General features: G+C 39.3%; 1 protein-coding gene across 3 annotated transcripts in view; it reads right to left on the bottom strand.

Annotated features, from left to right (window-relative positions):
• Positions 1–1,280: 1,280 nt before the first annotated feature.
• Positions 1,281–14,164, bottom strand: part of wb (wing blister) — a 189,574-nt gene continuing 176,690 nt past the window's right edge. Inside the window, exons 6-19 of one of the 3 annotated variants that reach the window (XM_070107196.1) lie at positions 11,316–12,675; positions 10,802–11,057; positions 10,341–10,737; positions 9,247–10,276; positions 8,925–9,121; positions 8,404–8,864; positions 7,583–8,341; positions 7,231–7,513; positions 7,013–7,163; positions 6,286–6,937; positions 2,608–3,226; positions 2,349–2,482; positions 2,051–2,282; positions 1,281–1,987 (exon numbers count right to left, since the gene is read on the bottom strand). In XM_070107196.1, coding sequence (XP_069963297.1) covers positions 1,833–1,987; positions 2,051–2,282; positions 2,349–2,482; positions 2,608–3,226; positions 6,286–6,937; positions 7,013–7,163; positions 7,231–7,513; positions 7,583–8,341; positions 8,404–8,864; positions 8,925–9,121; positions 9,247–10,276; positions 10,341–10,737; positions 10,802–11,057; positions 11,316–12,675 — 6,686 coding nt within the window. In that variant the 3' untranslated portion in view covers positions 1,281–1,832. Of the gene's footprint in view, positions 1,988–2,050; positions 2,283–2,348; positions 2,483–2,607; positions 3,227–3,859; positions 4,500–6,285; positions 6,938–7,012; positions 7,164–7,230; positions 7,514–7,582; positions 8,342–8,403; positions 8,865–8,924; positions 9,122–9,246; positions 10,277–10,340; positions 10,738–10,801; positions 11,058–11,315; positions 12,676–14,164 lie in introns of those variants that run through there. The other 2 variants (XM_036359955.2, XM_070107197.1) reach the window with 2 other exon arrangements.

Consider the following 14,164-nt stretch of genomic DNA (forward strand, 5'->3'; position numbering starts at 1 on the left):
GCAATAAATTCGATATACTTATATATAATTCATATATAGTCACACACATATAAGTCGTTATCGTTGAAATATTTTACGCTGCCAATCACTTCTATAAAAGCTGAAACTACTGAAACTTTCATATTTCTTTGCAAGTGATTTGCATATCACCTGTATAAAAGCTTAAAAAAGTTCTACTGAAGCTTTCACATTTCTTTGCAAGTGATTTGCATATCACTAGTACAAAAGCGTAAAAAGCTCTACTGAAGCTTTTACACTTATTTATAAGTGATTTACGAATTCGAAGCTTTAACACTTCGTAGCAAGTGATGTGTGTATCACTTGATTAAAATCTTAAAAAGCTCCACTTAAGTTTTCATGCTCCTTTGCAAGTGATTTGTACTTTCATATTTTTTTATACAATTATTTGTTCGCTATTTCTAATTACATATTTGCAATAATTTTCAAATTGCTATAGCGTGTTCGTAAGCGTAAATGCACTATGGCAATGTCGTTCGTAATTTTAACGGCTCTGAAAAGTACATGAAGTTTGATAAAAAGTCGAAGGGAAATATCAAATCAATTCTAGTGAAAAGAAAAAGAGTTACAAAAAGAGTTATGTACTATATTTATTTTATGAAAAATTTCCGTTAAATGGTTTAGTCCAATTGACTTTTTAAGTTAGAAAAACTAATTACAATAGGAAAATTAAAAGGCTGAAAGCATCGCTGCAACATATCATTTGCATACCTTAGCAGATACTTTTATTTACTTGAACATTTTTTTTTTTAAAGAAGCTTTAATGTGTTATGATTTTTCGGAAAAAAATTGTTGTGAGGAATTTTATTATTTTTTTATTTCAATTTTTGCTCGATAAATTTTTAAAGATCTTTCACTATTTTTTCAAAAGAATTGAAAACTTTTTTATAAAAAAAATTTTTTTTGAGACATATTATTAATTTTTTTTTGTATATAGTTATTTTCTTAAAATGATTTTTAAGAGTTTTTATTATGTTCTAAGAAGAGTTGAAAACTTGTTAAAAAAAATTAATTTTTTTTGTAAAACTCAATTTTTGCTCGCTAATTTTTTAAAGAAATTTTGTTATATACTTTTTTTTATTTAAAAATATTTCTGAGACTTTTTTATCTTTTATTTCTTAGAAATAAATATTTTCTCGAATTTTTTTTTATTAATCTTTAAGCAAAATTGAAAACTTTTAGACAAATAAACTTTTTCTTAAATGTTTTTTGAAGAATTGAAAACGTTTTAGAAAAAATAAATAATTTTTTTTTGAAAAATTCAATTTTTACTCGCTAATTTTTATGAAGAAATTTGTTATTTTTTTTAAATAGATTTTTTTCACTTTTTATTTTTTAGAATTATATATTTTCTCGAATTTTTTTTTATGTATAATATTTTAAAGAAAAATTTAAAACTTTTAGACAAATAAAATTTACTTTCTTTGAGCAAAATCCGGAGGCGCGTGTATATGAATTCTTTTTTATTGCTAAATTTTAACGCTTTGATACTTTCCATACGTTTATGGTTATTATTTTCAAAATAAACGCTCATCGCAATGATACATTGCAACTCACACACATATGTACATATATGCAATAATAACCCGGCAGTATATGCAAAGGTCTCAAGTTTATGCCATAACTAGTCTTTTTTAGTATGCTACTGGTCTACCAAATGGCATCACCGGTCTACTTAAACATAAACGAAGATAGCTGCTACATACATATTCCAGCGTTGTCTACATACTAAATAGTATACTGTGACCACTCTCACCTTAACTACTGAGCACATACTCTTTAATCACACTTATGTTATTCGCACACAATCACAATCAGTTGTCTACGCCTGTGACCAGACATTCGCTTAGTAAAACGTTATGGAGCTCGTCCATGTCGATCCAATCGCGTCGCTCCTGACGTATAGACACATTGCGTATGCAGCCTTTGAAGTTTTCGCGTGCGAGCAACGTACCGCTGGGTGCGATTTCTGTTAAAAAAAAAATTATATTTTTTTAAATACTTTAACTCGCTTGTCCTCAAAAATATTTACCTGGTAGACCGCCTATATAGAGCCCGGACTTTGTTTGCACTTTACTGTTGTTGCGTTGTTGTGTCGATCTCGCTTTGGTCGTTGCCATCTGATCGATGCGTAATGTGATGTGTTCGTAATCGTAGAGCGCCGAAATGTTATGCCATTTATTGTCGCATAAAGCGTATTTGCTGGGTAGTACCGATTGTACGCGGAATGGCATGCCATCGCCAAGGTCGGTTGAGAAGATTATCTGCATGAAAGCGTTCTCAAATTGTTATAAATATATTTATTAAAAATATTTGGATCAAACACTTACATTGCCATTGTTGAGTTCGAGCGACAGCGCTGGAAAGCCTGATGGCTCTGAAACGGTCAACAGTACACCGAAAAGTTCAGACGTGCGAAAGTCGAGCTCGAACTCCAAGTATTTGCCAACATGAAAGTTGCGTTCTGTAAAAGTAAAGAATTAGTTAGAAATATTAGCAAGAAGTGTTGGTCTAAATAAATTATTAAGCTTAGAAATATCATCAAAGAAGACTAAGAAATTTATACTGCTGCAAAAATGCTATACTCACTATATATCGCGTAGGCATCGCCAGGGAAATATGCGCCCTTCTCCACTTTTGGAAAACACTGTCCAACATGCAGATGTTTGCCAGGACGCGCCAGATCTTGCGTGTTATTATTTATGCTCATGCGCCGTAGACAACCTTTGAAGGCTTCCACACGTTGCAGCAACTCGCTTGGCAACTTGGGCAATTTCTCGGGCAAACCGCCAACATAGAGCACATTTGTGGCGGCAATCTTCTTCGGCACCTTCATCTGCGCCGATGTCTTCTGATCGGTTTGACCAATCTCCACCGACATGGTTACTTTGCGTTCTTGACACAATATCGTCACGTGATGCCACTCGCCGTCATCTAATTTTGCTGTTAATTTCAATTCTTCACGTCGACGACCGCGTACAATCAACAGCAGTTGACCATTCTTGAGCAACAGTGCTACATAGTGTTTATGCTTCTCCTTGCTGCCCGGTGCTAAGAAGATTAAACCGTTCGGATAGAAGGAGCGAAAACCGAAAGAGATGTGAAAATTACGTTGCCAGAAATTGCGTTGTGGCACTTGAAGTTGGGCGTAACTGTGCGTTATATCGCCGAATTTAAAGGCGCTCGGCTCGTACGAATAGCTGCCGACCTATGGTTGGCGTAAGCGCGTGCGAGAGAGAGAGAAGGGGGAAAAATACATATGTATTTGAGTATGCGTTCTTTAGGCGCGTGTTGGAAGGGAAGTGTTTGAAGTCAGCACTTTCTTCATCATTTTACAAAAATTAATTATATTTCATGAATTTTCTTTAAATATGCCACATGAAACTTTAAGCTGCAATTGCTAGCGGAGCTGTCATAAAAGTTTTAGTCGAAAGTGTGATTTTTGATTTAGCAATGAATGACAGTTATATACAGTTTTCTAAGTGTCCAGATTAGTGTCGGTTATAAGTTAAGCCAGTTACCCATTATTAACAATCTTCAAACACTAATTTTTATACATTTAATCGCACCTTTACGCATCGCGCTTTTTTTGTTAGTTTGAGCTTTTGATTGCCGTGAAAGCGTTATGTTTTCAAATGGTTAGTTGTTAGAGAGAAACATTTAGTGAAGCCGAAAATTGTGAATGTTGGTTAGTTTCCAAGAAATAAAAAAACCTTTTTCATGATTGTTTTTTGTTAAAAAATAATGTTTTATTAAAAATATGTAAATGAAAATTATTTTAAAATATTTTTTTTTTTCATTACAATAACAAATTTAATACAATTCATTTATTTAAGTGCATAGTTAATATTGGCAAAATGAAGTGAAAATGATTTTGTTTTATATAAAAATAAATTTTAAAATATAAAATAAAATACAAAAGCTTAAACAAACACAAAAAGGCAATGTGTTGAAGGTGAAATATTTTACAAATATTTTATGCGCATTTAGTTTGTGACATCATGATCAACACTTCGTTTGTAATCGATTATTGGTGAAATTAAGATGAGTTTCGCATAAATTTCGTGAAAATTTCACTTAAATACTAAATGAAGTTATTAATAATGATAATTAGAATATACATAAATACATATAAAAAAAATGTTTGCTCTTTTCAATTTTAAGTTGGCTCGAGACACGTGATAAAATACCATAAAAAATTTAATAGTAAACATTTGTGAGTAATGAAAAATGTATAGGTATTTACAAAAATATTTTTTTAGACGTAGTACCGCAACCAAAAAGTTGTTTTTTAAGTGCCTCAACAAGTCTAATAATTTTTTACACACATATCTATAGCATGGAAATATTATAATATGGCCGCTGATTTCATATAATAGAACAATTTAATTAGTGTTCTTAGCTCAGTTATTAGAAATAATAAATGATCGTTGTGATTAGGGTACTGAGTTTGGATATCTCTAGACTCAACAACTAAAGTCCTATAAAATAAAAAGAAAATTCAATGATAATGCGTTTTCGATGATATGAGGCATGCAAGTAGCTTTATAGCGATGAAATATAAGGCTGAGATCATAGTGAAGTATAGAGTAAGCAAATGATGGTGTAAAAGCAAAAATTTGAAAAATATATAGCACATATACGGTGTATATGTGTTTTCCAATAAAAGATCACATTATATTTTTAGCTTAAAAGCTGTAAAATAATAACACTTTATTGCACCTCACTCCAATATGTGCGCAGCCTTATAATTTTGAACCAATTTAAAAAAAGATAGTTTGATATCATTTTATTATGTTATTTATACAAAAATGTATACATATATGAATTTATGTGTTAAATGATACATTCTTTAAGGATTTCTCGCCGGCAAAACTCAAAATGATTTAAACCAACTTTTTTTTGATAAGAAAAAGCTTAACTTAACCCAAAAAGGTAAAAAACAAGAAAAAAACGCTCAATTTGTATGTTAGCTCTATAATGTACCGTCTCCTTAGTTAAAAATCGATGTAAAATTTCGTAAAAATATCTAGTCAAATAAAAAAGTTGCATACGAGAAATTGATTTTGATCAATCAGTTAGTATGGCAGCTATCTGCTACAGTGGTCCGATCTGAACAATATGTTCGGAGATTGCATCGTTGCCACGAACAATAATCTTTGCCAAATTTTATAAAGATATCTCGTCAAAGAAAAAAGTTTTCTATGCAAGGGCATGCATTTGATCGTTCATATAGTTGAACCGGTGTCCGATATCATCCGAAAATGAGCAGCTTCTTTGCGAGAAAAGAACGTGTGCAAAATTTCAGATAGATACCTCGAGAGCTGAAGGACTAGTTCTCGTATATACAGACAGATCGGATCTGCAACTTTTCTTTCGTGGAGTTATAGACTTCGTGGAAAATTTAAAAAATAAGGTTCAGTATATACAAATATATTTTATAGACCTAGAGCTAAGCTAAGAGCAGCAGAGCTTCGAATTATAACTCCACACATCTCACTTGGGGAACAGGCGTGAAAGAGGAAGTGCGCTCGGTGGTCACACTTTCCTTAAATAAATGAGCTCTTACCCGACACATGTTATATATAGTCAGAAATATAAATTGAATAGATCGATGCTGATAGAAGTGTTGGTTATTTCAATTCAATGATTACACATTGAGAGCTATGCCGAGAAGCTCCGATGTAAGCTTTTGCTTCGGTAAAAATTACTAGCTGAAGTGATATTTTTACTGAGAAAGTTCCTGGCTGTAATTTAGGCTGGGCGAGGCAATGATAATTGAGAAATCAAAACGGTAAATGGCACAGTTTTTCTAAGAAGAGAGAATTTCAACTTTAAAAGTTCTATAGTTCAAATTCTGTTAAGATTTATGGCAGTCATGATTTGACTACAAGGATAGGTGAAGAAAGAACTGACTTGTTTAGGCTTCAGCTTTTATTTTTTACCGAAACCGACGCATTAGAAAGTAATGATGGGTGGCATTGAAAATTGGGTTGAGAGCTTGAGATTATTAGTTAATGGAGACCATAGTTTATGGCAAAACTATAGGAGATGTGATATCATACTTCGCTTTGGAAATAAAGAATATGTTTATAATAGCTTAAAATTAACACCAATAAAAATCAAAATTCTCAAACGCGGTCTGTGTAAAGTACCATATTATGTACAAAATACCCAATATATACAGGAAAGGTACATATTTTCCTCATCTACAGTCTTAAGACGATTTTCTACACACTACAGAAACAAATAATAAACAGCACTTACCCTTAAGCATCCCTCAGGCGATGCGGTAAAGCTCTTGCCAATCATCGGCTCAGTCTTAAGCAGTGCATCGAGCAGTCCATTGAAGGTGCCCATTGGAGGGCCGTTTCGGCCGATTTGCACGTTGGAGAAGGCCACCGCCTGATTCAAGTTGACCGTATGATTATTGAAGACCACATCGCGTATGGCGCCCTCTAGTTTGATAAATGTAGGCGCTAGTGGTGTGAACTCCTCATAAGGCGGCGCACCGCCTATATATAGGCCACCAGCGTCACGTGGCATGCTGACAAGTGTGGGCGCGCCAGTTAAACTCTTTGTATCTTGCAACTCATCATCAACCATCAGTTCGAATTTGCGACCAGTTTTAATTAAATTCACCACATGGAATTCGCCATCGTTAAGCGTGTTGTTCGAAATGATTTTCAACAGACTGCGTCCGGAGTTGATCCAAACTTGCAGTTGACCATCGATTAAGCTGATCGAGTAGTTGCCCTTGATGTCTTTGTCGTCGTAGTCCTCAGCAACTTCGGGTGGATAGGCGGAGAGGAGTAGTAGACAATCTGGTTGTAAGGTGCGGAAGACGAAACCGGTGTTGGCGCGCTTGCGTAGCGACTGGGAGGGTAGTTCGATGTAACCTTGTCCTGTAAAGCCGGCTCTGTGGAAAGAATAAGTGAGTTTGTTTTATATTAATAGTTTCATTATTTAAAAGATGTGCTCCTATTCCACAGACTTTGTTATAATTTCCTTGCATGACGGCTCGACGCCAAAGTGTGTTGAGCTCTCCAGTGGATCGTAAGTTTCTCTGTTGACTTGCACGTCCTTCATACAACCCAAGAAGGGATTGTCCGCACCAGGCGCCTTGGATGTACCCGATTTGAAACCTAGTTTAGAGAGTTAACACATAAATTCTAACATAAATAAATCAATTTTGGAGAGTTCTATGCTCACCTGGCGGCACACCACCTAAGTAGTATACCGGTTTTGATAAATCAGGCAACATGTGACTTTTAATAGGCACTGTGGGCGAACCAGTGATGGCACGTTCGTTGTTCACGCGTAATATGCCATTCTCAGTGCCGCGTTTCGGCACGAACTCGCGCGCTGCCTCAATCTTAACCCATTTACCCGTGTTGTATTTGTTGGTGGTGTTTATTTCCAACTTCGCCTCATCGCCGTAATCAATGCGGAACATAATGCGTCCACGACTGAGCGTCACTGACACGGAGCGGTTCTGGGAAGTAAAAAAAATTAAAATTTTTTTTTTTTTTTTTAATTCGACCCTGAGCCTCAATACACTTACATTCTTATCATCAACCGCCAAGAATAGCAGCGCATTCTCATCCAGTGTTTTGAAGGTCAATTGTAGCGCAAACAAATTCGCGCGATACGATCTTAAACGTGACTTCTTCACCTTCGCATAACCCACGCCATTGAAGTGCCTCGCTATCGAGGTTGATGTGGATTCCTGTGCGCCAATAATTGCGCCACCACAACGTCCCTCACTGGTGATAAAGTTCCATATGCCCAAGGGTCGATTGTCCACCTCCACATTGTGTATGACAATATTGAGACCCGCACTTTGTTGCATCTCCTTCTGTGACATATCGCTCGGATAACCGCCGAGGTGTATGCGTTCGTTGGGCGTTTGAAAGAAACGTGTATAGCCAGCGTCGGTATTACCAGTTACGGCTTGACCGGGCACCAGTGCGCCATAGTTATTCATGCGCCGTACCAAGAGACTACCAATATTCAGCGTGCGATTCGCTTCCACATGATACCAGGCATCGTCATACTTGGGATCACGCGTTTGCACTTCCAATGGATGTGTAATGATGGTAGTGGTGCCGCCAAGATTCCAAACTAGACGCACATGTCGCTTGTAGAGTTCGAGTGCGATGTAACGCCCATCGCTGCCTTGTATGTGCAACAGCGGTGAATTGCCGTTACGATTGGGCAGCGCAAATGAAATTTTTATAGTGTTCGAAGTGGAGAGCCCATATAAAGTGGGTAGATATGTGCGCGAGCACTTCGGATTCAGCGATTCCAGTGAGATTTTGATCTGTAAAGTAAATCGAGTTGAGTTAGTATGTGTTGCGTTAGCGCATTGGCAACAAAACTTACGCCCTCTGCTGCATGTCGTGCCTTGGCGATTTTGTCGCGAAGTTCCTGCACTTGGCTGGACATCGTATTATTCCATTCATCGAATTTCGCCTTCTCCTTCTGTGCTTGTTCTTCCACATACGACAGCGATATATTGGCCAGACGTATATTGGTCTTTGTGAGCGATATATTCTCCTCGGCACGTCCCAGCTTTATTTCCCAATCCGGTTCTAAGATGGCAAACTTTTCGCGTAGTTTTAGTATTTCCTCGTGCATCCGTCTGGCTTTCTGCAGTTCGTGTCGCATTTCATTGCTTATATTCTTCGCCATGTCTATGCTCTCCAAAGCCAACCTACGCGCTGAGTTGTTAGCCGCGGCATGTAAGTGCGCTGAGACATTGTTAGTGCGTGTGCCCGCGTCATAGATCGTTGTTTTTATGCTATCAACTTTGTCTTCGTGTATTTTGAGTTTTTGCTTGAGCGCTACCAAGTGTTAGAGTTCTTAAGTGCGTGAAACTAAAATATTTTGACTTTTATACTCACCATTGGTGCGTTCCATTTCGTCAAGCGCTTCCTTTTGTAGTGCCCTGGATTTGTTTAGTGATACCTCGGCATGTTCAATCACAGAGCTGCCATCGTCGGGATAGAGTCGTCTTTGCGCTTCCCAAACACGTTCTTTGGCTTCAATCGAGGCTCGCCGTGCGGCATCTATGGCGTCGGAAATGTTTTTATGTGCGGAACTGTTTTGAGAATGAAAAATTGATTTTTTTTATAGAGTAATAGCCAAAATTAGATTACTGATTCTCAAAACTTCTATGAAATTGTTGAATACAAGTTCAGATTATTCCATACTCAACTAACTTACCTTGCTAATAACGCGATTTTCGCACCATTTCTGGTGGGTTGAAACTGTCTGGTATACTCATTCGAACGCTCCATTAATCTATCGGCATGTTTTTGTGCTTTCGGCAGCCAATGCTTGCGCACCTCTTGCTGTATGCTCTCACTATCATCCATGGAAATATTCAATTGTTCATAGAGTCTATCAATCGAATCGGTCACACCTGTTAGTTGCTCTTGTTGTGCCCAATTTTGCTCGATCAATAGATTTGTGCGCGGTATTAGGCTCTGATTCAAATAATCCGTGACATCAGTGCCCAGCTCATTGATTTTATAATAATTTTCCGCAACATGATTGCGCAAATTCAACACATGCTCCAAAGTGTCTTCGATCTCGTTTTGCATTTCCACCGTACGATCGGCGTGTAGACGCATATCGGATATGCGAAAATTGCTTTGATTCAGATCGCGCCAAAACATTTCGACACGCGCTTTCTGATCGAATGCCGCATCCGAAGCGTTGCCGAAGTGATAGTAGAAATGCCAAGCACATTGCGTGGAGTTGCGTATGTTTTTCACGGTTTCCTCATGTTGTCGTATGGAGTCCAGATAGAACCGCGCTTGATCCAACGCCATTGGTAGGCTCATATGCTGCTCACTCTTGCCGTAATTGTTGAGCGTGAAAATATATTGCAAGATGTCGGAACGAAGCGCACCCATATCCACGTAAAGGGCGGTAACATCGTTGCGTAGCTGCCCAGTAGCTTCTTTACGTTTACTCGCAGTGGCCAGCGCTTTGCGTGACTGAAATTTATTATTCTCGGCATGTGAGTCGATCTTCAACAATTCGTTGGCATCATAGTTTCCCAAAAGTTTGCGTGCATTCGTGTAGTCTTCGTAGTGAATTTGTAGCGTGTTGTAGTCGCGCTCGTAGTCCTCTACTTTCAGATAAGGTGCCGGTATGCCAGTCATATCCATATTGTGCAGACCACGGCGCAACTTATTGCCAATCAGCTCAATGTAGTCCAGCAGCAACAGTGTGCAATTGTCGCAAACTGAAATTTTGTAACACATAAGTATACGAAATTCAAGCGATTTTTACTATAACAAATCACTTACTTCGACAGCCGCGATCTTCAAGATGACTACGTTCCGCAATACATCTGTCGCACTTCAGACCAGTCACACCGGGCCGACACTGACACTGTCCGGTTTGACTGTCGCAGTCATCGTTTGTAGACCCATCCAGATTACAGCTACACGGCTGACAGGTGCTATTCGGATAAGCCAGTGGATTGCCGAAATAGCCAGTGCGACACTGATTACACAGCTTGCCAGTGTAACCCGGTTTACAAACGCAACTAACTTCACCCTGCCAGACATTACAGCCTTTAGCGAAATTACGGCTAGTCTCCGGGCAGGGACATGACTGACAGCCGTATGGCGAATTCGGATCGCCATAATAGCCATCAGCACATTGTTCACAGTGGCCACCGCCCGTGTTGTCGCGGCAATTCTAAGTAGTTAAGAGAAAATAAATTAGTTTTCAGTCTCCAAATACTGCTAAGGCTTGCACTTACTAAACAAATGCCCGTCTCGCGTTCACATTCATGGCTGCGTCCGTTACAATGACAAGGCACAACGCGTCCGATGAGATCCTCTATGAAGACGGTTTCGATTTCAGTGACATTGTGATAACGGTAAAAACCTTTACCGGGATCTTGGCATGAGAGCCCATCATAACGCTTCGGGCACTTGCAGTGCTCGACGCCTTTGGCTATCATATTCGTGGAACCGTATACATAAATGGCTGAGTCCATGTGAACGTTGCTCAATCTGTAAATAAATGCGAGGGTAAGTAATTAAGGGCGTAAACGGTTCCATTATAGGTACTACGTTTTAACTAAATACTATCAATGTAATGCTAGAGAACTAAAGATATTTTCAACGAAATATTGACTTCAAAATATTGGATGTCAAGAAATCTTTCACTTCAGAACAAAAGTTTTGATCAAAAAATTCCTTAGTTGGGGTTGGTTTTCAGAAATATAAAGCTAGCTACCTACAAAACGATTTTTTTACTATCATACTCACACTACTTCAGTGAAGTCCGCGAAAGCCGAGGCGCGCACAAAGATATGTCGCACATTCTGCAACGCTGCCATCAAAGTAGCACGATCCACCGTTTGACTGTTGTGATGAAACTTCCACTCCGATTCGTGAAGAGTCACTCTGTAGGTCACATTGAGCGCATACTCGTAGTTCTCATATTCGTAATAGTCGAGCACCAACTTCTTGTGCGCATGTATCTGCACTAGCGGGAAACGTGAGAGCACATTGCGTTCCAGTGGACGATTCGCGCCTTCGATCAGAAGTGTAAAGTACAAGTGACCACCATAACTGCTGGTGCGATCACCATAGAATTGTGGTGGCAATTGGAAGTAGAGTGGATGAAAGAAATTCGTGTATGCGCCGATTGACACATTGCCCGTGGAGCGTGGTATCAAATTCAGATCGTTGAGCAGGTGTATTTCGGCATCTTCGCGATAGCTCTTTGCGCCCGCCATCTGCACAACAACAATATACTCATACTCTGTATTCGTAACGTATTGCGGTCGTATGTATTGCACGCTCAAATTGCGTGCCTCCGCCATGCGTATGTGTCCCCACGACCATTCACTTTGCACACACTCACTCGAACGACCAAAGCAGAAGCAACGCGTACAACCTTCCGGGTTGAGCGCCGACAGACCAAAGGTTGACTTCATGCACGTGTCACATTTGAGACCGACAACTAGCGCTTTACACGGACACTGGCCATTCGCATCGCAAGTGATCGAGCCATCTGCGTGCACAAACGAACCATCCACATTGCAATTACAACGCCTGCACTCCGGATAACCAAAGTAACCAATCGCACACGTGTCACACTGCCGGCCTGCATAACCCTCACGACACTGGCACTGGCCGTTCAACGATTCACACAGCTGGCCGATTGAGCCGATACGATCGCAGTCACAATTGCGACAACCGAGACGCGGCTGCCAACCCCAAGTACCGGCCACACATTGTGCACAACCCAACCCACGACTGTTTGGCGGACAGATGCAACGACCATTCAACGGATCACAAACTTGTCCTTCGCCCGCGCACTGCGTACAACGTTGACAACCATCGGTGGAGAAGCCGTAAAAACCGTCCGTACATTCATTGCAATGTTGACCGCCTACACCGATCTTACAATCACATTGCCCCGTCCACGGATTGCATTCGTGGCTGCGCGAACCGGCCGGATCGCAACGACAGTCATGGCAGCCGACGCCTTGCGTGAGGTTCCAATGACCTGATTTGCATTTGTCGCAACGCCGGCCGGTAACGTTGGCCAGACAGGCACATTGACCGGTACGTTTGTCACATGAGGCGGCGATGGCGCCGATCGGGCTACACTGACACTCTGCAAAGATATAAACAGAAAGAAAAATATATGAAAGATTTAAGTGAGTATTAATGAATGCTCCGGCTTGGCCTGGAGATGAATGAACTGCATGGAAGTGAGACAAATAGTAGCGCTCAAAGAGGGGGCAACAATTTTAAGTTATTGGAAGATTTATGACGGTAAAAATGCGGAAATTACTTCGATGCATCAAAGCGCAAATATGTACAATTTAAATATTATAGATTAAGAGATTGATGACGCACTGTGCTGCGCTTTTATGACCAGTTTCAAAAAAGTTCGCTTAAAGAATATTAAGAAAATATGACGGTGTAGCCCTGAGGAAGTATCACGATGTTCGCAATCACGTTTTAAATTTGTTTCTACGCTGATAAAAATCAACTCATTCTTAAAAACTCACCAAACAAGTGGGCACGGCAAAGTTCATTACAAGCCAAAAAGAGGCAAAAAATGGTATTAGCAAAGCCTGCAACTAGTGCCGCTGTCAAGATTACTATTTCGCTTACAATCAACAGCCGTTACAAGTTCTCAAGTAACGAGGTTGCAAATACACAATCAGCACAATGCCAATAAGACAAGGGAAAGAAGCTCCAGCTGAAGTGGCGGCATGTGGCGCTCTGCTCCAAAAACTGGTCGGTTTATTTGCATACTTTATCTTTGTAAATACATATGTATGTCTCATTACAAAGTGAAGACAACGCTTAGCCTTCAATAAGAATAGCGACAAATTGAAAGCCAGACATACAAACAGGACAGACAGACGAGCGACTGGATTGCGGCGTCAGCGGACACAACGGCGGCGTTGAGCCGCTGAGACATTCACATAATTCTACGCAGCAGGTAACATGCAGTACATATGCATGTATGTAGGTACATATGTATGCGTGAAGTCTTCTTGGCAATGATATAAAAAATTAAACGTCAATTTCTGCCAGACGCCAAAAGCAATAAAACAAGTGGTACGTCGATTTTTAAGATTTTTTTAGAGTTGACAAAATGTTTTGAGCTTTGGTCATGTTCGCGACATGGCCGAAGGCTCTACATGAGCTAAATGACATACAAAAAGAAATAAAAGTATAAGTGTATATGTACTCGCATTTGCAATTTGGATTTAAGCGAAGATGCTGTCAAAACTACTCGAGGCCATAGACTGACAATTAAGTGAGAGGCTAATTACAAAATTTAGACACGCATGACAATTTCTGCGAAAATGAAGTATTTGCGATTAAAAACTTTCAGTTTACTGCGTTGAATGCTGACCTGTAATTCTCTACAGGTTTATAGAAACAAGTTTTGAAAGCTAATAGGGTTTGGGAGTTTCTAAAGCCCTAGGCCTACGACAAGTGAATGGGCTTTCATGCATACTATGTCATCTTGCGCTTGAAAAGGTGATAAGGAAGTCTTTAGTATAAACCAAAGGCACAATACTTTTCAAATCGTTACGACATCTATAGACGGTTTAAAAACTGCATTTATACAAATAAAAAAG

The sequence above is a fragment of the Bactrocera oleae genome, chromosome 3, assembly GCF_042242935.1.
Source record: "Bactrocera oleae isolate idBacOlea1 chromosome 3, idBacOlea1, whole genome shotgun sequence".
Classification (NCBI taxonomy): domain Eukaryota; kingdom Metazoa; phylum Arthropoda; class Insecta; order Diptera; family Tephritidae; genus Bactrocera; species Bactrocera oleae.